The sequence below is a fragment of the Pelecanus crispus genome, chromosome 6 (assembly GCF_030463565.1).
Source record: "Pelecanus crispus isolate bPelCri1 chromosome 6, bPelCri1.pri, whole genome shotgun sequence".
NCBI classification, from domain to species: Eukaryota; Metazoa; Chordata; class Aves; order Pelecaniformes; family Pelecanidae; genus Pelecanus; species Pelecanus crispus.
Genome location: NC_134648.1, coordinates 35,315,285 through 35,341,782, shown reverse-complemented (window position 1 = coordinate 35,341,782; position 26,498 = coordinate 35,315,285). Strand labels below are relative to the sequence as shown.

Sequence of the window (26,498 nt, the reverse complement as noted above, 5' to 3'; positions counted from 1 at the left end):
GGCCCAGGCGCGCGGCGCCACCCGGCGGGGCGCTGAGGATGCCGGGAGCGGCCGGCGGCGCCAGGCTGGAGGGGGCGGGGCGCGCGGGAGGAGCCGCGCGGCCATCTTTGATGAGGGAGTCGCTCCTTCCCGCCGCGACCAGTGCGGGGCGTTAGGAACCCGCGGCCTTGCCCGCCATCTTGAAGTCGGGAAGCGCGTAGGGGCAAGGCGAGGGAGCGAGGGCGGGCGGGCCGTAGCCAGCCCCGCCCCGGAAGGGGAAGCGCTGGGTCGCGGCGGTGCCACTTGGCCTCCGAGGCAGCGGCGGGGGCGGGTGGGCGAGGGGAGGCGCGCACCGGTCTCACGCGTTCCCCGCACCCTCTCCCTACGTACGCGGCCCGCCCCAGGCCGACCCCCCCGCGAGGAGCCGCCTCGGCGCCCGTTGTTTCCCTTCCCCGCCTCCCCCCGGGGGCAGCGGGGCGCAGGGAAGGTCCCGCGGCCTCAGGTGGGGGCCGGGCCTGCCTGCCCCGGGGCCGGGCCGCTCCCTCCCTCCGGCCAGCCGCGCAGGTCTCTTCCTGCCCGCTCCCTGCAGCGGTGTCGGGCGGCCCCGGCGGGAGAGCGGCTGCTGCACGCTGGGCCCGGAGGGGCCGCCGCTGGGGGCCGAGCCGGTCGGAGCCGCCGGGCAAGACAGACATGGCTGAAAGCCTTTCCTGGGAGCTCGGTGTGTGCACGGGTTAAGGAGTGCCGGGCGAGGTGGAAAAGTTGCTGTTGAATTTGACTTTAAGGGCCCGGAGAGAAAGCAGCGAAATGGATGACTTCCGCTCCATCTGCCTGCTGTCTCTGGCCATGCTGGTCGCCTGCTATGTGGCAGGCATTATCCCCTTGGCAGTTAATTTCTCCGAGGTAAGACAGCTTCGCCAAACTGCTCGTTGGTTGCTAAGGGAGAAGAGCAGAATCTGGATGGGGAGTTCTACCAGGAGGAGTTAGTGCTGTCCGCTTTCAAGTACGGAAGTGCTGATAGGGGTGATGTTGTAACTTTACAAGATTTTTAAGGAAGTTGTGGATAGGATGTTAACATATTCAAAATTGCATTGTAAAACTATGCTTATTCTACAATACGTATAAAAGCTATTTAAACGTGTCCAACTTGATCCAAGCATCTCGGCTACAAATGAAGCAAAGTATCAGTGTGTAGTGGAAGGACATGATAGCAGCTGGACATACCTATTTTTAGAAGCTTGTGTCATAAACTTCTGAAGTCAGATGTTAATGCTTGTTATGTATCTAAACTTTTATTATGTCTCAAGTTAGGCCTTCTAAAAACAATTCAGAGAATGTTCTCAGAAAACTGTTTTGGTTCACATTTTTGTTCACAACTTGTGCTGCTGAAAAGCTGAACTCTTAACTCTTTGATTACAATACAACTTCAAATTGTGCTTCTATCCCGTGGAACTCAAGGCATTCTTTTGGAAAAATATCTTGGATACACAAGGTGTTGTTAAAGGAAAGGGAGACACTTATGGATTGAATGAGTTTCAAAGTGGTACAGGAGTTCAGAAATGAATGTATTTGGGTGCTTCTAAGAGATGATTGTTGAGGGGATTATGACTTACAGGCTCTGAAAGTCTCCTAATATCCTCTGATGCCTGAGGGGTTTTTATCTAACTGATGACTGTTGTATACAGGTGTGGTGCAGTGAGAGTTTAGCTGTTACGAGGTAGCAAGAGCTGTCTTAGGAGAGGTTCCCCGTTTCTACTGGGACCAGTGCTGCTTTTGGAAAGTGAAGTTCTGGAGGAGAGATGTGACTTGGTCTTCCATCAAGTCAGAGCTGGTTGCACCTGTCCTTCGGTCCCATTATTACTAGGAGGCTCTGGGAGCAGTAGGGTCTGAACAGCACAGAAGGAAAGGCTGTTCATTTTGGTAACTACATTCAGCTAAATGGATTGAAACATGAGAATATATTCTGAAGTCTTTACATAAACATGAGCATAGTTGTGGTTTGCCAGTGCTTTGTCTGATGCTTTGACGGACCTTCCCTTATATGACTTCAAGGCTGTTACTTCCACTGTCTTGCTCTTCAAAACTAATTTTTGCCCTGAAGTCTACAAAGGACGTTCTTGCAAATTTGCTGAGAACGCTGCCTAGCATGCTAAAATTGTCTCTTTTGGTATTTAATTCTGCATTTCCTTGTGTATGTGCTTGATAGTTACCTGTTGTCTCTGACTTTATATTCATGACATATATTCATATATATGTTGTTTGGAAGTAGAGTTCTTGATCTGTGTTTATGTGGCTTATTTAGATAGTTGAGTCAGGGGGCTCCTAAATCTTTTGGGGCTCCCAGCAGCTGCAGGAATACAGATCTGTTGTGGATCCAAAAACATAGCATTCTGCATAAGCAGTAATCACATTTAGTAGCCTTTTGTGTGTGCGGTATTTTACCAACGGTACGCACGTGTGCGGTCAAGTTTATTGTGGTATCTTAAACTCTCAGAAATTCTTGGTTCAGTTTTACACTTGTCTTAAATAGGATGTTTTAAGGATCCACATGCTATGCTGGTTTAAAAGAGGAGCTGAATCTCTCTGCAAATACTAACTAATCCAGGAAGTGTTGAATTAGAATTGTTTTGTTTAAAATGATTGCTTAGGCCTGTGCAACATGGACAATTTGAAACTGAAATGACTGGTTGGACTGTGCATTCTATGTTTTGCAGATGGCCTTAGTGAGGAAAAATGCCTCCTCCCACTGGCCAGTTATAATGGTTAGAAAACAAAAATGAATGCTTTACATAGCATACCCCAGATACCGGAGAACAATAAAATTATTCATTAGTGTTAATACATTTCCTCAGATTTTGCTGTGGAACCTACTGGTTGTGTTCTGATTTCATGCTGGTTTTTATTCTTTAATTAGATTTGGATATTCTTGGAAGTATAAAGCTCCAGCAAAGCCAGGTGTGACTAAATATTGGTCATAAAAAGGTATAGACTGAACAGGGCTTCACTTTATTTCTGTATGCAGATGTACCCTTTCAGCCTAATCCTAATTTACAGTACTCTGTTGGGTTAATTTTGGGCTGGAAACAGCACTATACCATTTCTTGATGCTATCTCCTAAGTTGTAGCCTAAATGCAAAAAATAAAACACAACTGAGTTCTAGCAGCTTGAATCTTTTGCTGGTGTAACAGAGGCGGGCAGTGTTGGTTGGGCTAGGACTGCTTGCTGCTGAAAGTAGGTGAGAGTTTTTGCTAGGTCCAAGTGAGAGTTTCAGTACCATGCAGATTTAAACCAAATACGGAGCTGTGGAACAGCTTGTTATTTTGAGGTATTTAAGATTTTTCCCATGTATTTTTTTAAATGAGATTTACTGTGTCGCTCTTGTTTTTAACAAGACACAAGTGTTTTTGTAACTGAAATGGTGTGATTTCTTGGATCAAACTAGATGACTTTTGCCTGTCTGGGTAGGCTGCGATTATTAGATTGCTGTATTCACTGCGTTTAAGTATTTTGTAGTGAAAAGGAGATGGTGACTTTCTTGAAACAGTAACTTGTTAGTGTGTGTTATTTTCATGGATCTTTAAAATTCACAGATGGCCAGATGAAAGCAAGCAGTAATCTGTATTTGCAGTTGTAATAAAACAGTATTACTTCTGACACTTTTTTTCCCCTGGGTTTATATATGTAAGTATGTAAAAGAAATTATAGTGCTGCAGTATAAAAATAATCTTGTTTTCCCTTGTAAGATACCATATTTTTGCAGAACAACTTTATGAACAGTGAGTGTTGAAGATTATCTTTTCATGTAGATTGCCACTATATAACATATACCAAGTATAATTGTTATATATGCCAGTGTACGGTGCATGCTTGTGGAAACTTTACAGGTGGTTTCATCTTTTGCATATTACTATTTCCCCAGTAATGCTCTAATTGTTTCCTTCTGGTCACATTTGGCTTGCTTTCAGAAAACTAGTTGTGCATCTCTAGAGCCCCCTATTTCTTCTATACAAGTGTTGCCTATTTCAGTGAGATTAAACAACTTGTGTCACGATGGTGCATGAAGGAGAACGGATGGCATAATAAGGATACGCAGCAAGTGTTTTCCTGTTAGTCAAACACTGACCTCTGACTCCAGGTCCTCAGTGGTTAATATTAGTATTTCAGTAACACCTAGACATCTCTTTGTGCATGGAAGGTGATGATGGTTCTGCCACAAAATGTATGCTGCACAGTTGTTACAAGATCTAAACTCCTGTGGTTGCTACATGTGATATGATAAGGGCTATTACAGAAATGATGAGAAACAGCCTCTGCAAGTTGTTGTATTTTAGAGTCTATTAGATGTCTATGTAACTGGATTTTCAGTACATGGCTTTGACTTTAGGCTGTCAATGTTTTAGTCACAAGGAAGCAAAAAGTAATAAAAAAAAAACCCCAAACAACCCTGTTCTTGTATTGGTAAAACAGAATTCAGTCAGTTTGGGAGGGGTGATATCTCTCTAAGTTTTCTGCCCAAAATTAGAATATAACTAGGAAGATAACCCTTACTCTAATAGTTACAAGTACTTATAAACTCTGTGTGTGTGTGTTAGTCTTGTTGTAGAAACTCTTCCTGGAATATGAACTATTTTTCTTTACTGTACTATGAAAACATTATGTTTATTTTTTGTGAAGTTTAATTGCAAATTTGCAATATTTGCCCAACAATATTTTAAATCCTATCTTTGCAGAAGAGAAAGGGGAGTGCCATGGTCTATAATTACCTGGAGAGTAGAATATCATTTTACATTGCCCTAAATGCCTTTATAGTCTCTAACTCGTTTTAAAATGTTATTGGAAGGCTTAGAAATGGTTGTAAAAACAATAAGCACTGTTCTGCATTTGTGCATCTCCTAATCAGATTAAAAAGAAAAAAAGACTGACATAAAATGTATATTAGCACCATTATTGGTTTGACTGGTGCGGTTCCCTCATTCAAACTCTAATTTGAGTAAGGCTTTTAAAATGATTTTTGTAGTTCTGGTTTTGGACCTATTTTGGGGATTCAGTCCCTTCTGCCATATTTTGTAGCTACCTGACATTCTGCAAGTGCTGTGATACTGTAGTTCTAAAACTTCACCTTGTACCTTTTTTTAATTTTTTTTAAATACATGGAACACATCATCAGATCTTTCAAGTACAAAAAAAGTATCTGTCTCTTAAATTACTTTTTTATCTACAGTTTTATGTTTTTAAAGCAAGTCTGTTCTTCAGTGATATTAAATAGAAGGCCATTAAAGTACGGCAGTTTTAAGGACAAGTTTCTGCACAAGAGTGGCTGTTTGTTTTAGAGACTGCTATCTAGTTCATCTATCATGTAACAGTCTAGCTTAACTTCATTCCTTGTGTCTCTAAACCTGTAGGTGAAAGTACAGCTCCTGCTTTTTTCTCTAAAATCTTCCTTTTTCTCTTTCTGTAGTCCTAAAACTTTTCTTAGCCTTTTTCTGTGTTAGGTAAATATAGCTGACTTAGCCATTTATACTCATACTTGTCCAATGTATTTGTGTCTGTACATGCATTTACATTATTGGTTCTCTTGTCTTTCTGTTTCTGCGTTGGTAACCTAGTTTTCTTTCATGTATCTTCCTTTGTTATTTGGATTGACTTTTTTGGGAAACGGGCAACTTATCTTGTGCCATACTTAGCAGAGATTTTGGGGAACTTGCATGTTTAAGTATGATTTCTAGTAGGAAGGATATATTTGAAAACAAACCCAGGATGGAGGTAAAATGTAAAGTTGCAAACATGCTTCAAAATTCAAGCACTTTCAATCTTTATTCGTCTCTGCAGGCCGTACCATTTGAGGCCCTAGAGGGTGAATTAGACCCCAATAATCATTAGTGCCAAATATAGCAATTCTTGCTGTTCTCAAGTACGCTATGTTTAATTTCTTGTCTGATGTTGTTAATTGAGTCATGTTTAACTTCCATTTCCTACTTCAGTTGATTGCATCGGACACTGGATATGTTCACTTTTCAGAAAGTTGATCGTTAGAAATATAGGACTATGCAACTGGGGCTCTTGAATGAAAATCAGCAAGATGTTTTGTGGATCATTTGCTCTTCCCCTGCCCCAACCTCTGTTAATGAGGGAGAGTAAAGAAAGCATTTTCATTCTTAAAAATTATACTTGTTTTGTACTTGTTTTCAGGAGAGATTAAAGTTGGTGACTGTTCTGGGTGCTGGGCTGCTGTGTGGAACTGCCTTGGCTGTCATTGTGCCAGAAGGAGTACATGCACTTTATGAAGACATTTTGGAGGGTAAGAACCAAACCCATGTCTGTAGACGGCCTTGTTCAAGACAGCTTAGATTATGGTGGTGTGATACGGTGAGGCTTGTTTCTAGGGCTTTTAACGTGAGATTGGTGGGAGGGTTTGACAGCAGTGTGACACAAAGCCGGCATAGAATCACAAAGCTGTCGTAGGCACGATATTGTATGTTTATGGTGATTTGACAGAGAAATGTGATCAGGCTATGGATCAGATTACTCTTGCTGAGTGATCCAGTCATTTGCAGGTCCAGGTGCTGTATTGCTCATGGAACCACAGCCTTTTATGCCAGGTCATGTGTAGTGTTCCTTATTCTGGGGAGAGTTAAAGTTTAACTTTTCCTGGAACTTCAAAGTAGGTATAAGGATGCCTTTGGTAGAGGATGAAATTGTGGACTATTTGCTGTTGCTTTTTGTAGTTTGGATCACTTCTCATTACAGCAGTCACAGGAAGTGTTTTATAGATGTATATGTACTTGCTCTCATAAGAATTTCCTCCTTTGAAGCTGAAGAGCATCTTGGAATTAAGTTACCTTAATATACTTGGCTGAAAATTATGGTTATATAGGGCTAATTCACAGAGTAGGAGGCATTTCTTTCTTGGGGGGTGGTGGTGGTGTCCATTACACGTAGATATCTGCACATGGTTCCAAGTTTAAGCATCCAGTTCCAGTCTGCTGTTGCTGGTCTTCAAAACCTCATAGCCTCTAATGAATAGCTTAAAGTTAACAGCAATTATGCCTTATAGGGATCTGAGTGTGGAGCACACCTTATACACAAAAGTCTTAGTAAACCTCAGTTTGAGGTTATGACATTATTTTAAATAGTCAGAGCTCATTCCCTCTGTTTGGAGTGCACTTTAAATCTTGCTTTAGCTTGGAGTCTTGTGCTATTACATTACCATTGCATGTCTAAGATTTTTCCAGTATGCTCAGAATCAGAAATTTGTCTGAAGGTAAACAGCAACAACTTAGTGGTCACAGGAGAAAGGTCTATAAAGTTGAGAGAGAAAAAAGAGAGAACTTTGTAAGCATCTGATGTACCATTGTTACTAATCTGGGATCAAAAGATAATTGTAATGCTCAGCTTTTCTTGTACTACCCTTTTTTTTCTTGTTTCTACACTGGTTTAAATTTCTTTTTAGTACTATGCTTTAATTTATCCTGTTTTAGTTTCCACTAAATTTATGTTGTTCTGCTTAGATTTAAAGTAAACAGAAGATAATGTATAAAATCATCCTTTATCAAGAACTGAAAGAACCTCTGATTATGCTTCTATACTGTACTGTAATTTGTGCACTCTAACGTAGAATGTCTCTGAGCTGTAGTTGTGGGTTTGCTTTCCATTCGATTTTAATTCCAAATAGACTAAAATTTTCTTGTAATGACATGGCTAGCAGTAAATACAATTGCTGTGAATGTTTGCATTGTTTTTACTAAATGGGGTATACTGTTCATGTATGAAATCTACAGCCTGCTGTTTAGAGCTTTATGCTATATAACTTGAAGTTTAGTATGTGGAGAAAAAAGGTACATTCCATTACAGCAGTAGTAATATCAGATGTATTTACCTAGGAAAAAAGAATTTGTTCTGTGAATGAATTCAGACTCAATTCCTAACTCACGGTACCATGACTAAAGCCAGTCTGTCTGTAAAGATTTTTTTTTTTTTTGCAGAGAGGCAAAATTCATGCATATTACAGATTTAACTACAAAAAACATTTCTGATATTTACATATTCAAAGTTAAGCTTAAGATTCTGAGAATTTAACAGCTTTCAGTATTTTTTGCAACTTTGCCCATTTATGTTATTAAACCTAGAAAGGTGCCTGAGGGAACATTGAGGTATATTCATATAACTGGGAAAAAGAGGGAGGGAGAGAGAGGTGGCTGTTTGTGTAGTTCCAAGTGAAATTAAACTCGGAGACTGGTTGCTTGTTATCAGAACAGGTATTTGTCATTGATACAAAAGTCATTTACTATCACTTCTGTATTTTCCCACAGGCCACAGAATAAATAACTTCTAATTTTTGACCTTGTAGGCTGAGAGCAAATAGCATATCATGATTCAGATTATTATTTGATCATAAACCTAATGTATGTGTGTAGTGAAACCTTGATTTGAGTAGTACCAGCAAATAAAATTTCTTTGCTGACTTCAGTCCTTTGTTTTAACTGGTGAAACTGCATAACCACTGCCAGATATATTGCCCTGAGTTACCCACTATGTTTTATGGCTTGAAATGATCTGAAGCAAAGTTGACTTTTTAATGTAGATGGCAACAATCTTGTGTGGTCTAAAGTTATTTTACTAATCAATTTTGCTCAGCAAAGATATGTTTGTGAAATCTTCCAAGGGCTACCAAGCCTATTCTGATGTGCTTTGTCTGTAATAATGACATTGTGCCAACATTTTGTATGGTGGGATGGATGTACAATTGTGTCTCATCCAAGAAGATGTATGAATACTCCAGCAAGAAGATGACTTGCTAGAGTAAGTCAAGTTTTTGCTGTTAACATCTGAAACTTCTGAACAGTAGCTGCCTACCAAGACCTCCTCAAAATGACAAAAGTTTTCTTTTGTCACTTCAGCCACAGATGTTGGAAAAGCTCAAATGTATGCTGTGCTCCATTTTGTTTGTTGCCTTCCTTTTTTTATAAAGTTAGGTGCCTGAAAGTTGCACTGTCACTCACTTCAAAAAAAAAAAAACAAACAAAAAAAAAAAAACCCAAACCAACCCAAAACCTCGAGTGAACTTTAAAAAATGCAAGGTTGAAACAGGAGAGACATTCCGTGTTGAATTGTAATTATAATAATCAGTGCAGACACTGAAGTCACTTTGGAAGAAGTGTTTTTCAGAAAAGAGAGAGAAAGTTCAGCTTTCCAGTTGATGGACAAGGTCAAGTCGGTCATTCCAAACTGCAGGAAGAATTAAAAGGGATATATAGGAACAACTGGTTAATACATAAGGCTCTGTCATCTTTACACCCTCCCTTCAGGTATTTATATACATTGATAAGATCCCTCTGAACCTTCTCTTCTCCAGGCTGAACAGTCCCAGCTCTCTCAGCATTTTCTTATAGGAGAGATGGTCCAGTCCTGTAGTCCTCTTCATGCCTCTCCAGTATGTCCTTGTGTCTCTTGTACTGGGCAGTCCAGAACTGGACCCAGCACTCCAGGTGTGGCCTCACTGGGGCTGAGCAGAGTGCAAGGATCATGTCCCTTGACCTGCTGGCAACACTCTTCCTAGTGCAGCCCAGGGCTGGGTTAGCCTTTCTTTACCACAGGGCACACTGCTGGCTCGTGGTGAACTTTGTGTCCACAAGGACCACGAGGTCCTTTTCTGCAAAGCTGCTTTTCTAATTGTCGGCCCCCAGCATGTACTGGCGCCTGGGGTTATTCTTCCCCAGGTGAAGATCTTAAGATCAAGTCAATTCTTAAGAGAAAATGTAGTTCCTGATCAAGCATTTGAACATGACAGAGTCCTCTTCATGTTCATAGATTATATTATAGCTCTAACTGTTGCTTTGTGAAGGAGTAGAAATTAATGTCACCTGCTTCCTTATTCATATGACTGTGATTCATATGTTCTCTAGGGCACTGGAGGTTTGCAAATGAGTTCTGTTTTATTTCTTGTTCAAAAAGCAAATTTCTCTTGAGTTCCCATGTAAATACAGGAAGGTTGCTTGTGTGGGTAACTGTTCTCTAAGTGTAGGGGAAGGACAGGAGACTTTATGAAAATAGTTAACAATGGGAGGTTGTGATACCATCATTAGGTCTAGCAGAGAAACAGAAGAAATATTTTCTTAATAGAACATTAAAGAGACTTACAAATATTAATTGAACCAAAATGTGGCTATAAGCATTGTCTCTCTTCTGGAATGGAGGCAACTTGTACTGAATGGTAGGTAGTTCAGGGCCTTGGAGTGTAGCATGCAACTCAAACATCTGACTTAGCTTGAGGTATCAGATGTGGAGCTAGATTCACTGTGTCTTGTTCTCCCATTGAAAACATTTGACTAATACTTACTGTGTGTAAAGCACCTTACCTGCTGTGGAAGTACAACTATTTATAATAACAAGTATGCCAAGGAGCATTAAATGCCTCTTCTGCATCACCCAAAGGGCTTTCTAGCCTGATGTCTTGTCTCTGCCAGGGGCCATAAGGGGAAATATAAAAAGAGAAAGAATATATGGTTCAGGTGAGCACAGAGTCTGAAACCAAGAGGTCAAATCTTTACTGTGCTCTATATGGTAGTTGGGAACTTAATTCAAAATTCCCTGTTCCTGAACTTTGCTTGTACGTTTCCAACAGTGTATTTTGGTATGCTGTTGGCAGAAGAAGGCTTAGATATGATTCTTGGCTTATTATCAGCTGAAACCAATACCTAGAATTTTGCTAAAAAACAGCTTTATTAAATTTTTCACATAAATGTACTAAGGCAACTCTTGCCAGCCTTTGGTGGCCAATACTGAAAAAGCTATGTACTTGTAGACATTGTTTGTCCTCTCTGTCAGCTGGGATTGCAGAAGCAGTAATCTCCTGTGGTCATGAGCAAGGTTGGAGGATCTCATGGATCTGTCTTGGGAACCACTAGGCCAGGGACTACTGGAAATGTTAAATGCATGTGCCAGAAAAACCTTCTCCTTTCTTTTTAAGCCTGTGTAAATTGAGTGAGACCTCTGTTGAAATTGGTGGGAATTTTGTGTGTGGTGACTATTTACTTGTGATAAAGATCACACATGCTGGGCAAATGGCAACCTGTAAAAGTTGGTGAAGTTATATTATGTCTCTGCTTTCTACAAGTCATTGTAGGTAGAGACATTTGTCACTTACCTATGAAATCTATGAAAATGTTTTAAAATTATGAACTGTGCACTAAATAAAGCATTTTATACTATGGAAACTTAACTAAAAACCTGTTCAGCCATCTTCTTTCCCCTTCTTAGCTTTTAGAGTCATTCCAAGCTCACCTAATTTCAGGGTAGCTCAGTGAGACAAAGTAAATGTTTTGGGGTGGGCATGGAATTAAAGTTTGTGTAGGGAAAGGAAACAACCAGACAACATTCAACCCCAGGGCTTGGACTTTGGGTTTCTAGGATGGTACTGACACTTCTAGGATACTGTGCTGACTTAAGTGCTGTTGTAGTTCGTATCAATGCTAACTTGTTTAACTGGAGACTGATGCTTTGAGGTATAAAGTTCATAATCTTAAAGATTGCGTTAGATCTCTTAGTGGATGGAACCTATTTTATCTCATCATCCTGTATTTTCTCACTTAAATGAAGATTATGCCTTAACTGCTTGACAGTATCGCTGAATACTGACAAAACTGGCAACTTCAATTAAAAAATGAATTATTCAGCAATTTTTATCAATCAATTTGTATTTAAAATGCAGCGTTTAAACAGAGCAGCCTGGCTTATCAAGTATTAATGCTTTCTTTGCTTTTCCATGCTGAAGATATATGGGGAGAGGCCAGCCGGACAAAGGTGTGCTTCCCTAAGTAAATGGTCTAAGACTGACCTTAAGTTTCTGCATTGACCTTAACTTTCTGCACATTTCCAAGAAAGCATCAGGAATGCTTTCAGCAAAGGAGGAGAAAAGTGACCATGTCATGTGTAGTCCCCTGTCTCCTAATCCATTTGCTTGCCTGCCACAGGGAAGCATCACCCGGCGAGCGAGATGCAGCGTGTGATTGAGTCTGAGAAGGTAGCGGAAATCCCGGTTGTACATGAGTATGGCCACGACCATTCCAGGTTGCATGCCTACATTGGTGTATCCCTTGTCCTCGGCTTTGTCTTCATGCTATTAGTGGACCAGATAGGCAGCTCTCATGTGCACTCTACAGATGGTAAGTAAAGATTCACTTCAGTTAGACTTGCTAATTAGTCTTAATTAGCAAGCTGCAATCTTTTTGAATACTACTGGGATTTAATTTGACCAGTCATGTCCAGGGTTTCAGTAGGTGCTTTACAAACATAAAGCAAGGTCTGTGTCTGAAATGTTTGTGCTGGAAATCTATCCTGGAATTCAGCATAATTTGAGAGCTTGCTTCAGCAATGTGAAATAACTGTACAAGCATGTATGGTGTTGGGGTGGAGGGTGACTTGGCGCTTGAGTTATTGTCTGTTTTATGGTATCACTCATAGGGGATTTATTTGGCTTTCAAAAAAACTTCAGGTTAGTCTTATCTTTGTTTTTCCTGCTTAATTGTCATACATGTAGGTAAAATATGCAAAGAACAAAAACTTATCTTAAGTAAGACTGCAGAAATTACTAGGTGTAAGCTCTGTCCTTTACTGTAAATGCACAGCTGGACTCCCACACTAGTCTAGAGCCTCACTTCAAAAATATGTCCTGCTTAGTCCAAAGATTTCTCAACTTCATTGCAAGACTCTCAAAATGCCTACAGTCGCCTTTGTTTTCTGCCTGTGACTTCATGCTCGGACTGTAGCTTGAAAGTTGTTTTGTCATCTGAAAAGGTATTTTATTGCCTTTGCTCATTTTCCCCCACATAATTTCTTCTGTTGGTGCAATTTGTCCCTCAAAAAAAAAAAAAGAAAAGAATTAATCTTGAAGGAAAAGTAAAATGCATATGCAGAGGAGGGGGGGATATGTTTTGGTTGGATCCTCCGCAGTTCACAGTGCAGCTGCACAAATGCATGTATGGGTTAGTGTGGTGGGACAGATGGGAGGCCAGTGCGGGGGCTGTCTCGCCTTTGTGCTCCTGGAGAAGTGTAAATGGAGCTACGGCCATGGCTAGCTGATTTTCAGAGCTTTTCAGAGGAAACAGTAGCAGTGAGGATGACAAGGGGACGGAGGTGAGCAATTGCCAGGAGGGTCCTGGGTTTGTACAGGTTATGACCCTTTCCCATGTCTCTGATCAGAGCATATTCAAGGAGAAAATTGACTATGATCAGTTGTGTGATTAGATACACACACAAGTAAAGTTTTATCTAGTCTGTACCTCTGTCACAGGAAACTTAGTAGTGTTTTTGTAATGTTTTTTAAAGCTACCAAAGAAAAACATTTTTCTCATTTGAACCAATGTCTGGTAGTTTTGTTATCTCCCAAGTGGCTAGATTTTACTTTGTATAAACTAGAAAAACTCTGTAGGCCAGAATGGAGGTTCGAAATCAAATGTGAACTCTCTCTTTGAGCATGTTTAGTTCTGGTCAATCCAAAACAAATTTAAAGGAAATGGTCTTCATGGATATCTCCTCCTATTTGACACGAGTATACTATCACAGTCATCCAAATGCAGCTTGTGCGATTAATTGCTCAAATGGGCTTCCTTTGATTCGGAAGATCAATCTGACCATAGAGAATACATTAATTTTTAGCCAGCTCACTTCCCTGATCTGTCTCACTGGGCAACTACGTGGGTGCCTGGGCACAAAGAGAGAGATGGGGCAATGGGACAGGCAGGAGGAAAGGAACAGGACTGGACTTTCCATTTTGGTGGCAGTACAGACTTATTAAAGTAGCTGTGTAAATGTGCTTGCAGTCAGCTTACTGGCCACTAGTATAATTAAATAATGGCTGTTCAATTGTTTGGAATTAAACAGTTGAAATAATAAGATGTTTCTGTACTTGTGTAGGACTTATTTGCCCTATTCATTGCAGTGATTCTTCGCAACAGTTTCATTGCTGATTGTGTAGTGGTGGATGTTGCCCTTTTGTGCTGTATAATGAGCTAACCTGCCAATGTCCCCATAATAGTTGTCAAACAATTGCAGTCAAAACACTGGATCTCAAGCAGTGCTGGCTGCATTTTTCCTCTGTGGTGTATAACATTGGAGGGAAATCTTTGCAACTGCTGCCATGACAAGTAGAATTTATTGCTTACTAGGAATTGCCACAGAATCAGTGCAACAGAGACTGCCCCAGATTGTCACCTGAAGGAAAATTCCAACATTGGGCTATGTGGGGAAAAATCATCCTGACTCTGGGAGCAGCTCTGGATTCCAGGGATGCAAAACTAGCTTTTCTTCCCCTTGGAAGCACAGAACTTTATAACATTTGGTTTCAGGAGTTTAAGAAAAACAACTGCTTCTGCCTTTATCAATGATCCTGTAAATTGCAAAGAATTGTTTCTGATTCTGTCACTTGTTTGTTGGCAGAACTTCAGGTGAATTGAAGGTGCTAGGTACTGGACTATTTTACAGTAAATCTAATGCAGAAATACAAAAGCTGATAGTTTTGAATATAACTGCCTAAGCAGCTGGTAGAGACATGTGCAGTGATACTTACAATTTTTCTTCGAGCATAATTTATGTATTTGTTCTCTATCCTAACTTTCCTCGTGACCATTTCAGATCCAGAAGCTGCAAGAACAGGCAACTCCAAAATCACCACAACACTGGGACTAGTAGTCCATGCTGCAGGTAATGTGGGACCTATTGTTAGCACTTGGCAAGGTCTTCCTTTGCTGTGTGGCTCATCTTTAGATGCGATAGAAACACTTGGGTTTTGTTTTTGAAGGTGTCTTTTTATTAAAAAAAAAAAAAAAAAGGCAGGATGGGGAGAGCTAAGGGTCTTTCCCAAAACTTACCAGGAAGACATACTCCAGTGCTCAGAATGTTCCATGGAGTTTTATTTGGGTACAGTATTTTCACTCCCTTTATTCTTCCCATCTGAAAAGTTATGTGATGCTCGCTCTCTGCCTCTTCAATTCCCTTGCTGGCTGCTTTAGTTGCTGAATTTCAATACATGATAACACATTTGATAAGTAGTACGAAACACCTTTCGGTTTGCTTGTCAGTTGACCTGTGTTTTTTTAAAAAAATATATTAAGTTTCAAATAATATCTTGTGGAAAAAAAGGACACTATAGGATGGAGTGCAAAGATTTGACTGAAACACATTTGGGCTGACTTGCAAGGACCCAAAAAGTTATGCATGTGTTGCAGTCAACCCATGTTCGTGTTGTAATTCTTCACTATATATGTTTAGTACAAATATGATGCTTTTCAGTCTCTCCTACTGAAAGTTACTGTCTAGATAAGTCATAAGATGTTGATCAAAGAGATACTTCTTCACTAAATGAAGTAGCTATATATTAAGGATTAATATAGTATTGATTTCCTATTTCATTTAGATGATATATTTGTTAAATGGTAAAAAAAAATAGTATTTATGATAGTATTTATATTTGAAAATTCATTTAGAGGGTAATAATTAAAATTCTTTTAATGCTTAGAATCTAAAGCATATTTTTTAATTTAGACAGGAAGCTAATTCTGCTACAGAAGACTAAAATATAACTGCACTTGTTACCTGGTTCTAATTTGACAGAATGTATCAATACTGAATAGATTCTCAGTATGGGTTTTGTGGTCTTCACAAATATGAGATAGCTCCTGTTGAGGGTTGTCTGAAATCCTGAAATTGTTGTGGTTTCAGAAACAAAGAGGAGTGAATAGTGGGTTGTGTTGGTATTGTTAATGGCATTTTGAGTAACAGGACTCTGAAATCAACATGTTTTCTACTGTCAGCCATTGAGGGGGTGGGAAAGCTGAAGCTGATGTGGAGGAATAATCCATGAATTTGCACTTCTGTTTCAGCTGATGGTGTTGCATTGGGTGCAGCAGCTTCTACTTCTCAGACTAGTGTCCAGTTGATAGTGTTTGTTGCAATTATGTTGCACAAGGTAAGTCATAATCCAAAAAATCTTATTTGTTCTTTAGAAGACTGTTAAAGCATACAGAAATTTACTAAAGATCTTAAGTTTCCTTAGTGATGTAATCTGGAAGTGTGTAATGCCATTGAAATGAACAGGTTAGTAGTACAGCTTCAAGGACCAAAAAGCACTGACTGGTATGATGTGTGACAGAATAGCAAATGATGGATGCTACATCTGAATGGGGTACAAACGAGAGAGAATTGAACTGCCTACCATGGTTGCAGTGGTTGGGAAAAGTCTTTCAAAAGTAGGGACAGAAGAACAGCTCGTGAAGAAATGTGACATCTTCACGCTGATTTTTTTTTCTGAAGCTAGTGTGGTGGTGTGTTTTTTCTTAAAAACAAACCCCTCCCGCCTCAAGACTCTTAATGCTGAAAGAGCTGTATTCAGAGAAGTTCCAGAGGGTAAAGCGCAGAAGTATATGCTAGTGTATTCGAGGAGGAAAAGCAGTTTTAAGTTGATTACAACATTTTTTTGGTTCTGTGCTGTTCTTAAGAAAATGGGAAGGATTTTTATTATAAAGGCTTTTAGTGTTTAAAGGGTTAGTCTTTTGAAACCACTTAGTATCAGAGTACTACAGCTTCTGGTTACCTCTGTTATTGTAGTAGCTTCAACATCAGTCATATGCCATTTCTACAGGAAAAAATTTTAAACGTTTTTCTGATGGTAACAAGCAAATGATGGCTCCTGAAGGTGGGAAGATCTTTTTTTCATTAATGTTTGTGCAAAGATATCTACTAGCTATATAGGTTCTAAACATGTGTGCAGATGCATGTTTGACTTATGGTAGCACATGCATATATTAGTCATACATTCATCCAAAATCTTGCTTGCATAATTGCATGTTCAAAATGTTAGAAAATCCAGATCTAGTATGTCTTTTCTTCACTTTTGTACAATAAATTGTGGTTTACATAACGCTCTTTAAAGGTGGCAACATCAATGTTGCATCTTGCTGTGAAGCTTAGTTTATGGCCGTTGCCAGGTGAAACTTGCTTTTGTTATTCTTAATGTTCAAATTAACTAATTAAATTTCTCCTATGAAAGATTATCAAGAAATATTTGGTATTGAAAGAGACATTTATTTCTTCTCTGGTGTCTTTATTTTTCTAGTCTTCTGATCCTGATTGATTGCTTTTGTCTTTCTCATCTTTTTTCCTTCATTTGTGGTTTCCTTCTAGGTTTAAAAAAGATTTTGTGTAAAAAAAAAATACTCTGTATTTTATGTCTTATCTCAAAAATGTCAGGGTGGACTGCTATTGTCTTTATGCGGGCAAAAATATAGTAAATTCTGTGAGTAGTAGGACAGCTATGCCTTGTGGATAAGAAACTGGATGCCAGCAGAGGGAGAAGGAAGTATTTGTTTGCTTCTCAGTGAGAACAGAAAGGAAACTGAATGATGAACTAATCAAAAGAGCTCTGAAGTCTTTGTTCATCTGGAGGCTGACAGTTATGTCTCTTTGCAAATTTTTCCCTCCTCCAAGTTAATTGTAGAATTTTTCTGCTGTAGATAAACTGTCTGTCTAAGGATGCATAGTAGTATCAGGACAAAAAAAGAAATTACATGAGTTAATGGAGACTTAGGGATTGTAGCAATGACTCATGTCAGAATGAACATTTTAATATTTATCATGACTACACAAATATGTGTACTCTGATAGCCAGAACATGGGTTTCCATTAGGTACTGTTATTGAGGTAGGGCAGTCTGCAGAATTCTATTGCTTTGTGTTAACTGCAACATACTAGTGCTCTCCCTGCATTTCTTCGAATTCAGTGCATTTCAATGTAGCAAGTCATATTTCAACTTTATCTCAGATTTCAGGGGATTTTAGAATGTATTGTATTACTAGTGAATATTGTTTTTTGCAGGCACCAGCTGCCTTTGGCCTGGTTTCCTTCCTGATGCACGCTGGGCTGGAACGGAATCGAATTAGAAAACACTTGCTGGTCTTTGCATTAGCAGCACCTGTTATGTCAATGGTGACATACTTAGGGCTAAGCAAGGTAAGTCTGTGATTTTGTTCTGCCCAAAATGTAGCTTAGTGGTGGACTTTGGGGAAAGGAATATCATATGAGTTTCATAGAACATAATTCCAAACTGCTTGAAAAATTTAGCAGAATAGAGATTTTAAAAAAAAAAAATTGATAAAAAGCTAGCAGTATGAATGTGTGAAACAAAAAATAACCAATGCTTTCCATCAGAACCAGTGATATAACTCCTTTACAGAGTTTTGTGTAGCTATTTATTTTAGAAGGCTGACTTCATCTTTTCTCCTTTCTACTGCTCCCTGCTGAGAACTTAACACTTTACTTATATACCAGATTTTATCTAATGATTATATAACTGAGTAATTTTCAGTGTTGCTGCGTGCATTCTTATTTTAATATGCAGGTAGAAAATAATCTTTGCTAGTTTCCCCCACCATCCCAGAACTGGTCCTATACGTTCAAAGCCTTTTTCACACTGTGTCAAAGTTGAATCCTCAGCTAGAGCAGCCTTTTTGCCTCTCATACTCCTGAAAGCATAGTCACGTCTTGGCTCTAGACAACAAATGGCCTGTGAAATGGGCACTGCACATTCTCTCTCTCTCCAAATTAAATGTTTCTGCTTCTCATAACATTTCCTATGACACTCTTGTATTTCTAACTGCTGTGGGCCATGCTGGTGACACACTATGGTGTTGTGTTGTAAAGAATCTAATGTGATCTCATGAAACTCAAGGCGTGAGAGGAAAGATTAAGTAAATCATCTGGGCTAATCCCTTTACTTGCTGGAAAGGAGTTATATTTGATATTGCAGTACAGGAGACAGCAGGAAGGGTTGGGTTTGTAAATAGAAATGAGAATGCTATTTGAGCATTCTTTTGATGTAGGCTCACTAAGAGTTGGGTTTGTATTTTGCACTTCAGAAATAACAGAGAATTGATAAGGCATAAGGGCTATCACAGTGGTTGTATAGTTCCAGAGCAGAAAATATATCTCTGCTCTTTGGAAAAGTAACTTGAGAGTATACCAGAGAACTAACATCATACTTGAGTTGGAAATTGTTCAAGAAGCATTTTGAAACTGATATGAGTGGGTTTGCATTTCATTACATTTAATGATGTGTAGCATGATCCTAATCCTAGTATGAACGTGAAGAGGTGCTGAGTTTTGATCCAGAAGATACATTTCTTAATGAAGTTTGCATGGAAATTCTGGAAAAGTTTTGGGTGTTTACTTGTACATACAAATGAAATATTGAGAGTGTGATGATTTGGGACTTAAATCTAGCAAATCTTGCTCTCACCAGCAGGGGACCTGATATTTAAAGGCTAACATCTTATTTGAACTCTTTGTTTAGAAAAAGGGGAAAAAAAAAAATTGCCTTGAGTGTCCTTCCTAAAATTTGTTGCTTTGCAGTCTGAATTTTTTTTTTTAAGCACATTTTGACATTTTGAATGTTGCTGTGAGATGGTCAAACAAGATGCTTCTGCATAGACTGTGACTTTTTTCTTCTGCAAGGGTTGCTAGAAGTCTGAAGTGAACTAACTGGATGAGGGTTGTCTTTCTGCCCCCAGTATCAACTTTAGAATGCCATTTTCTACATGTAATGTGTTGTTTTGTGTCTTGCACCTTAAACCTTTGTCATTATGAGAGAACAAGAGTTGATGGAAATCCTACTGTGTCTGGACATTTACAGAAGTTTTTATTATTGATTGAAGAACTTCTGCTTATCCTCATGTGTTTTGCTCTTTCTGTTTTTTTCCATTTCAGAGCAGCAAAGAAGCCCTTTCAGAAGTCAATGCCACCGGAGTTGCTATGCTGTTTTCTGCTGGGACTTTTCTTTATGTTGCCACAGTTCATGTCCTCCCAGAAGTAGGAGGAATTGCTCATAGCCACAAACCTGAATCAACTGGAGGAAAAGGACTCAGTCGTCTGGAGGTGGCAGCCCTAGTATTAGGATGCCTTATTCCTCTAGTTTTGTCCATTGGACACCATCACTAAACACTCAAATTTCACTGTTCTCCTCCTCGATCTGATATGAGCAGTAAATGTCAGCTGCTCCCTTTATCGTTGTCTCTTACCCATCATCCATCCCATCCACTTTATGGAGTTCAGAGGGAATGTTGATTGCAAAATAAGGAATACTGGGAAAGTTTTTAGTGTAGCAAAATGTACTTTGGCAGCCGGACATAAGTTCTATGTAACTTTCTCTTCTGAAGACGTTTGCTATTTTAATTGTTACTTCTGGCCCTATTCTCAGGGAAGATGGAATTTGGAGTTTAAGAAAGGTGAGCGGGGAAGAACATAGAGACTCATCATGAAAATGCAATCACCAAAGTATCCTGCAGTTCAGCTTTCACAGCTGAGAGCAAAAACAAAGGATGGCTGCCTTGTGAGAGGTTGAAGTCTTACTAATGAAGAAGGGGGCTCTCCCCCATCGGTTCTATGTTGTCCTGACAAGCGACTGGTCCTTGTAATGTTTGTCACTAATTGTATTGCAAAAATGGGCTACGCTCAGAATTCTGGACAGCACGGCTATTGTCACAGAAGTGTCGCTGATAGGAAAGAAATGTCGTAGACAAAGTGTAGGATTAGAGTAGGAAATCAGCTGGTTAAGAAAGTGCAAACAAATTTTGCAATGTATTCCATTATTTAAGACAAAGGATAGAAGCAAGGAGAATATTGTTTTGATTGTTTATGCAATTGTTAATAAATTTTAAAAAGGCAGTATTTCTTGGGAGATGGTCTTCTGCCAGGTCAGTAAAGCATAGGCACCAAAAATGTTAGCAGGAATTAAGTATTGGGTACTGTGATTAGACTACTGCTACTGTTGAGAGAGATATCCATAGTGTCCTTTGATATCAAGCTGTTCTGGGCTCTGAGGAGTAGAAATCTGATGGAGACAGCTGTTGAGTGACCAGAGAACTTTACTAGCTCATTTTCAAAAGTGAGGGTGTGGGTGGTTCTTTTTTTTCATTAAATGGAAGGTATTAAGGCTAACAAAATAGATGTTTAGTTACATATTTATGCTGCAGATAGAGTAAAAGTGTTTCTAAATCAGTCCTACATAAAAAAAAAAAAAACCCAACCACACCAAAAAACCAAACTGGTGGGTTCCCAGCAGACCTGTTAAGCATTTTGCTTTTCCTTTGGGAATTGTGCATTCGCCTCTTACTGATAAACATTAGTTTTGGTGAATCTACTGGAGGACTTACTGCCAACTGCTGATGCCGCTCACTGCAGAAGAGTGATAAAAGATCCCTCCCTTTCCAAGGCACAGCCTTCTCTTGTCAGGCACCATTTCTCTTATGCAAAATATATAATAACTGTAGTGCGTTGAAAAGTCAGGAATGCCTGATGTGCACAGACTCAACATAAAATTCCTTCTTTAGGGGAACACTTTTTAATGCCGTACCCTTTTTAAGCTATACTCTGTCTGCACTTTTTAAAGATAACATTGCCAAATACATTTTTCTTTTGATTTTTTTTTTGTTTGAAATGGATTTTCAGGGCTTGAAATACCTTCATAACTGAAGTGCTTCTTGTTTCCTTTTGAATGAGTGTGTCTGTTTCATGCCATTTATTGCTTATACTACACAGGCCATTGTGCCTCTTAACTTTACATTTCTGTTGTCCTGTTTGTCTACTAGTTCAGTAACAGGTGTGGCCTGGCTCTTGGACTAGTGATTGCTTTGTCTGTTGGCTTTGTAACAATACAGGTGAATCCCAGGATCGAACCTCGTATTGATCCCCAGGAGTGCTTGTTCATTTGTATGTCTTACTATATAAAATCAATGCAAAATTACTAGAAATCGTCTTTTCCCACAAGACACTATTTTTAGATAGAATTAGTGTATCAGGCCTAAATAAGCATTTTTGACGTTAGACCTTCTGAAGTTAATTCTGTTCTGAAAAGCCACTGCAAAATTAGTGACATGGATGAGATCCTTTCCTGCACAGTCTTAAACATTTTTTTTTACAACATATATATGTAACTAGTAAGTTACCTGTTTAAAAAAATTCAGTGATACAGGTTACCAACACATGCGAATGATACACAGGGATGTTTACACCAGAGCTCCCAGTGTTCTTCCTGATTGCCCCCTAATTGCCCTCCTTCTTGATAATTCACTATTTTACCTTGCTTAATCTTTCCACATAACTGTTTCCAAAAGCTGGAGAGTTTGCAAGATCTGCAGCAGAAGCAGGACATAGCTTAGTGCAGCATCAGATGCTTACATTTTGTAAAACAGGAGGGTGGTTTTTTTCTTTATCATCTGTCACTTGCACGTGCACCCCACCCCACTAGTTAAGCTGGCACCCTGACTGTCTTCCACTTCAGCCTCATTTTGTGTATAACAGCAGCAACAGTTTAGGGAGGTATGTAGGTAAGGTCCCATTTCGTGTCTTTTGTTCCAGTGTTGGAGCATGTGGATAGTACCCTCTTATAAGGATGAGCGTGTATTGATAAGGGTGTGACAGCCAGCCTTTTCACTGCTGACGTAACTGCTGGCATATTAATCATAAGAGGCGCCGCTGCTGAGAGGTCTTGTCATCTTTCTTTTCTCCTGTCCCTCAGATCATGTTTCCAATTTCTGGGGCAGCCACCAGAAGTGGTAATACTCAGTTTAATGATTCATGAACTATAGAGGCCAAGTTATAGCAGCAGGTGAAGGATTTTAAATGAAAACATTGGCAACTTAAAATTGGTACAAAAATTCTAATAATACATACTTTTCGTTTTGGCACTCGGTTAAGTGATAGAAGACTTCTGTGATATCCCCCCCCATTTAGAAGTAGCGACAGCATTTTCTTTTGGCTGTGTCTGTTACCTTTGTGTTGAACTATTATTTTCAATTCTGTAGCTGAAACTGCATTGAATAAGGAAGCTTTTGGTTATGTGATAGGGAGAATATGAAATTTTAAATGATCAAACATTTCCAAATTGTTAGTTCCACATCAAGGATTATTTTCGTGAGGCAGAGTATTTTAATGAGTTAAATAAAATGGTCCGTGTTATTGTATCCCCTTTTTTTACCTATCTTCCCATCTGTCACCATAAATCCAAGCACTGCATGTAGTCAGGGCCATCTGGTATCGTTTTCTACTCCTCAGGGGACCTTGGTGCAAGCAAATTCCTCTTACTCTCTCTGTAATAGCCGTCTCTACCTGTGTTTTCTGCTGTGAGGTAGGTGGCAGCAGGTCTAGCAGGTAACACTTTAACCAAGTGCCAGGCATGTCCCTCTTTCCTTCTGTAAATCCCTCTAGGAAATACATAATCTTCTCATTGGCTGGTGGGTTGGTTTTTTTTTTAGTTAATGATTTCTTAATTGGCAATAGGAATTGGACTAAAGCTGTTTCTGCTGATCCTGTTGTGTTCAGGTACTTTCCCTACTGTTCTAATTCTTGTATAAAAAAAGGGAAATATTTCTTTTTCGGCACCTGATGACAGATGCAGAAGCTGCACTGACATTAACTTGAGTGAGGATGGCTGAGCTGTAACACCAAGATAGGAATTTTTGATAGTTGTAGCATGTCAGATGGCCAGCTATTAAACACAGAAACCCACTGTTGACTCCAAAGAACCATTTCCAGGTGGATTGTGTAAAAGGCTAATGTTATCCAAGAGATCCGGGAAGACTACTTTGTTTATTTGGGAACTAGTTCAGAGCCTTCAAGGAGCTTTTGACAGTAGCAGATGCATCCGTGTGGTGTCAGCTTTACGCAGAATGAGAGAGAGAGATGCTGTGGAGTAAATGCTGCTGCTCCCTTCCTGTTCTGTGCTGGGACTTGGGAAGAAGAGGAGGGAAGTGTATTTGTGTTCTTTTGGGGGTGGAAGGAGGAGGAGGAGTGGTTGCAGTATGGTGGGAAAGTTTATGATGAATTTCAGATTCCTGTTCACCTCAAACGTCTTTTAAAAATAGAATAAATCTTTTTTTTCTTACTGTCCTTTTATTGCATCTCTTTAGCAGCCTTGGATTTCCAGGGAAAAACATTGCGTGGTCATTGCTGTTTACCTGATTCCATGTATGGAACTGTAATTTTAATGTCTTCTTTTTTTCCAAACCATTTGTACACAAAATCATTCCACGAATGGCTGCCTTATAATTTTTCCACTTTAATTGTGAATGGTTAAAATAATGTTGCTGTTTTCAATTTGTTTTATTATATTAAATTTTTACTAGGTGCAGTGCTTCGGAGTTGGCTGGTCATTTACTGCGTGGGGTTTTGTGACGGCTCCGACGAAGAGAAATGACAGTCTTAAATGGGATGCAGGCAGTGCAGACAGTACATCTTATTTTTGTATAAGTGTGTTTGCTGCTTTTCTTCATAATGTCTGAGCACCTCCTGGAAACCTGGAGTGTGAAACTGCATGTTGGGAGGCAGTCTAGCAGGTTGATTTGGACATGGGTATGAATGGGTTTAGAGGTATAAATACAGAAGGGATTTGCCAGCTCTGCTTGAGAGGGGCATTTGACAACTTTGTCTCCCACAGAGTGTTCAGGAGTTGGCGTTGCGCTGAGGCTTCCCCCCAGCCCCCCGGAAATCTCTGATGCTTACAAGGCAGAGACCTCTTTGGAGGCCCATAAGGAGATGATTGGCTCAGGATTGCTCCAGGCCGGTGTTAAAAGGCTGGAGGACATTGGGACTAAAGAAAATTGAGACCACAAGATGGAGTAAAAACAATCTTGTCAGCCCCAAACTCAAAACACAAACGCTAAGTCCCTCCATTCTTTTTGGAGACTTTGTGACAAAGTAGCTTTCCCCACATATATGTGCCTCTGTGTGATTTGAATTAAAAGTCAACTTTAAATATGCATGCAAAGATGTGAAGAAGAGCCCTAGCCTGCTTTTTGTTCTTGTGTTATGGGGGAAAACTGCTGATGAAATCTTTCTTGCCCCTGTTCTGTGGTTTATCGGGGTTTTGGTGTCCGTTCCCCCCCCCCCCCCCCCCCCCCCATCTTCTTGCTGTTTTCAGGCACCGAGTCACAGCTCAGCTTTCCTTGTGACTGCCCCGTGATCCTACTGCTTACCTGCTCACAGCTCTGCAGTATTGCTCTCAGTCTTTGCTACTGACACAGTTTTTCTTGAAGGCAGTTTACCCTCTTCCTGCAGTGTACGATGAAATGAAAGCCCGTGTTAAGCCATAACTACCTAAGTTTTCTCTCTAACGCTAGTCGTGGCCATTGTAACTGAGAGTGGGTTGTATTCTTGCTGTGAAGAAAAATTGGCTTCTCAGGCTCCTGAATTTCTCTGGAAAGGTTTTATTTGCCTCTGACTTAATTTTGAGTTGCAAAGAATAGTTGAAAATTAAATTTTAGTAGTGGTCTCTAAGAGGTGCTCAGGCAGGGAATATGAGGAAAGCTTTGAAAATGAATTCTGTTTTGTTATCTGAGCAAAAATTTGCAGGACAGTCTTTTTTTCCTATAGGACATTTTAGGCCATATTTTTAAGGTTTGCAGGTTTCATTAAAAGATTCTCAAAAAATCCAGTGAGTTGCACATAGTGTGCAGTGACTGTAGAAGGGGCAAACTTTTCGTATAAAACATTGAATTTCTTTTTTCTTTTAGAAGATGTGACTTTGTAAAGGATGGCCACAGCTAGACACCTCTGACTAAAAATGTTACTTTACCAAACTTGGTTGGGACTAGATTTAACACTTTAAAACACATGTAGGGCACAAATAAATGAATAAATTGCAGGAGTAAATGCTGTGTAAAAACCAGAAGGGTGCGTGTCTCTTGCCAAAGCATAGGTAAGTTATGGTTTCTGTCCTGATGTGTGTATGCTTTTAGGGGTTTGTAGAAGAAAGTTGTTATTGCCACTGCAGCATCCTATGGCTACTGCCAGGATTTAGTGCAAGGATGAGAATCGGAGTTGGGATTCTTGCAATAACTAGGGAGCTGACTCCCTGTCACGAGGCAGTCCCTAAGGAAACACCTGCGTAGGGTTTTCAGATCTGTACATGGATCTGTGGGTTTTGCAAGTGGTCTGAAACTCTGTCACTTGACCTGATGCGATAAAGCTATTGCTGGGGCAATTCAAGAAATGTTAATGCTTTAAAGCAATCTTGGAGAGTGAGGCAACCCCTTAAGCAGCTTGCAGATAGGTAGTTAAAGACTTGCCTTCACCTCCCTGATATGGGGATGGTGCCTGGCTGTGTGCCAAGTTCTTTAGCACATGGTGGGATGGCACTAACTGAATGCAGCCCAGGGCACTAATTGCAGAGTGGTCGAGGCTGGAATGGATCTCTGGAGGTCACTGGGTTCAACAACCCACATGTCCAGACAGCTTTTGAATTGAGTATCTCCAAGGTGGGAGACTCCGCAGCCTCTCTGGGCACCCTGTGTCAGTGCTCGGTCACCCTGAGAGTGAAAAGCTTTTTCCCTTATGCTCAGAGGAAACCTCCTGCGTTTCAGTGTGTGCCCGTTGCCTCTGGTCCTGTCACTGGGCACCGCTGAAAAGAGTCCGGCTCCATCCTCTTTGCACCTTCCTTCAGGTATTTGTATACATTGATGAGATCCCTCCTATAGCTGCC

General features: G+C 40.0%; 1 protein-coding gene across 3 annotated transcripts; it reads left to right on the top strand.

Moving 5' to 3' along the window:
* The first annotated feature begins 650 nt into the window (after positions 1–650).
* Positions 651–20,558, top strand: SLC39A9 (solute carrier family 39 member 9). 3 transcript variants are annotated; one of them, XM_009484011.2, is made up of 7 exons: positions 651–879; positions 6,167–6,275; positions 11,947–12,138; positions 14,606–14,674; positions 15,853–15,938; positions 17,843–17,977; positions 19,730–20,558. In XM_009484011.2, exons 1-7 carry the CDS (start codon positions 784–786, stop codon positions 19,958–19,960), a joined length of 918 nt encoding a protein of 305 aa, XP_009482286.1. In that variant the 5' UTR covers positions 651–783; the 3' UTR covers positions 19,961–20,558. The 3 variants fall into 3 exon arrangements, with proteins under 3 accessions (XP_009482286.1, XP_075568890.1, XP_009482287.1); XM_075712775.1 differs by lacking the exon at positions 11,947–12,138; XM_009484012.2 differs by lacking the exon at positions 14,606–14,674.
* The last annotated feature ends 5,940 nt before the right edge of the window (positions 20,559–26,498 follow it).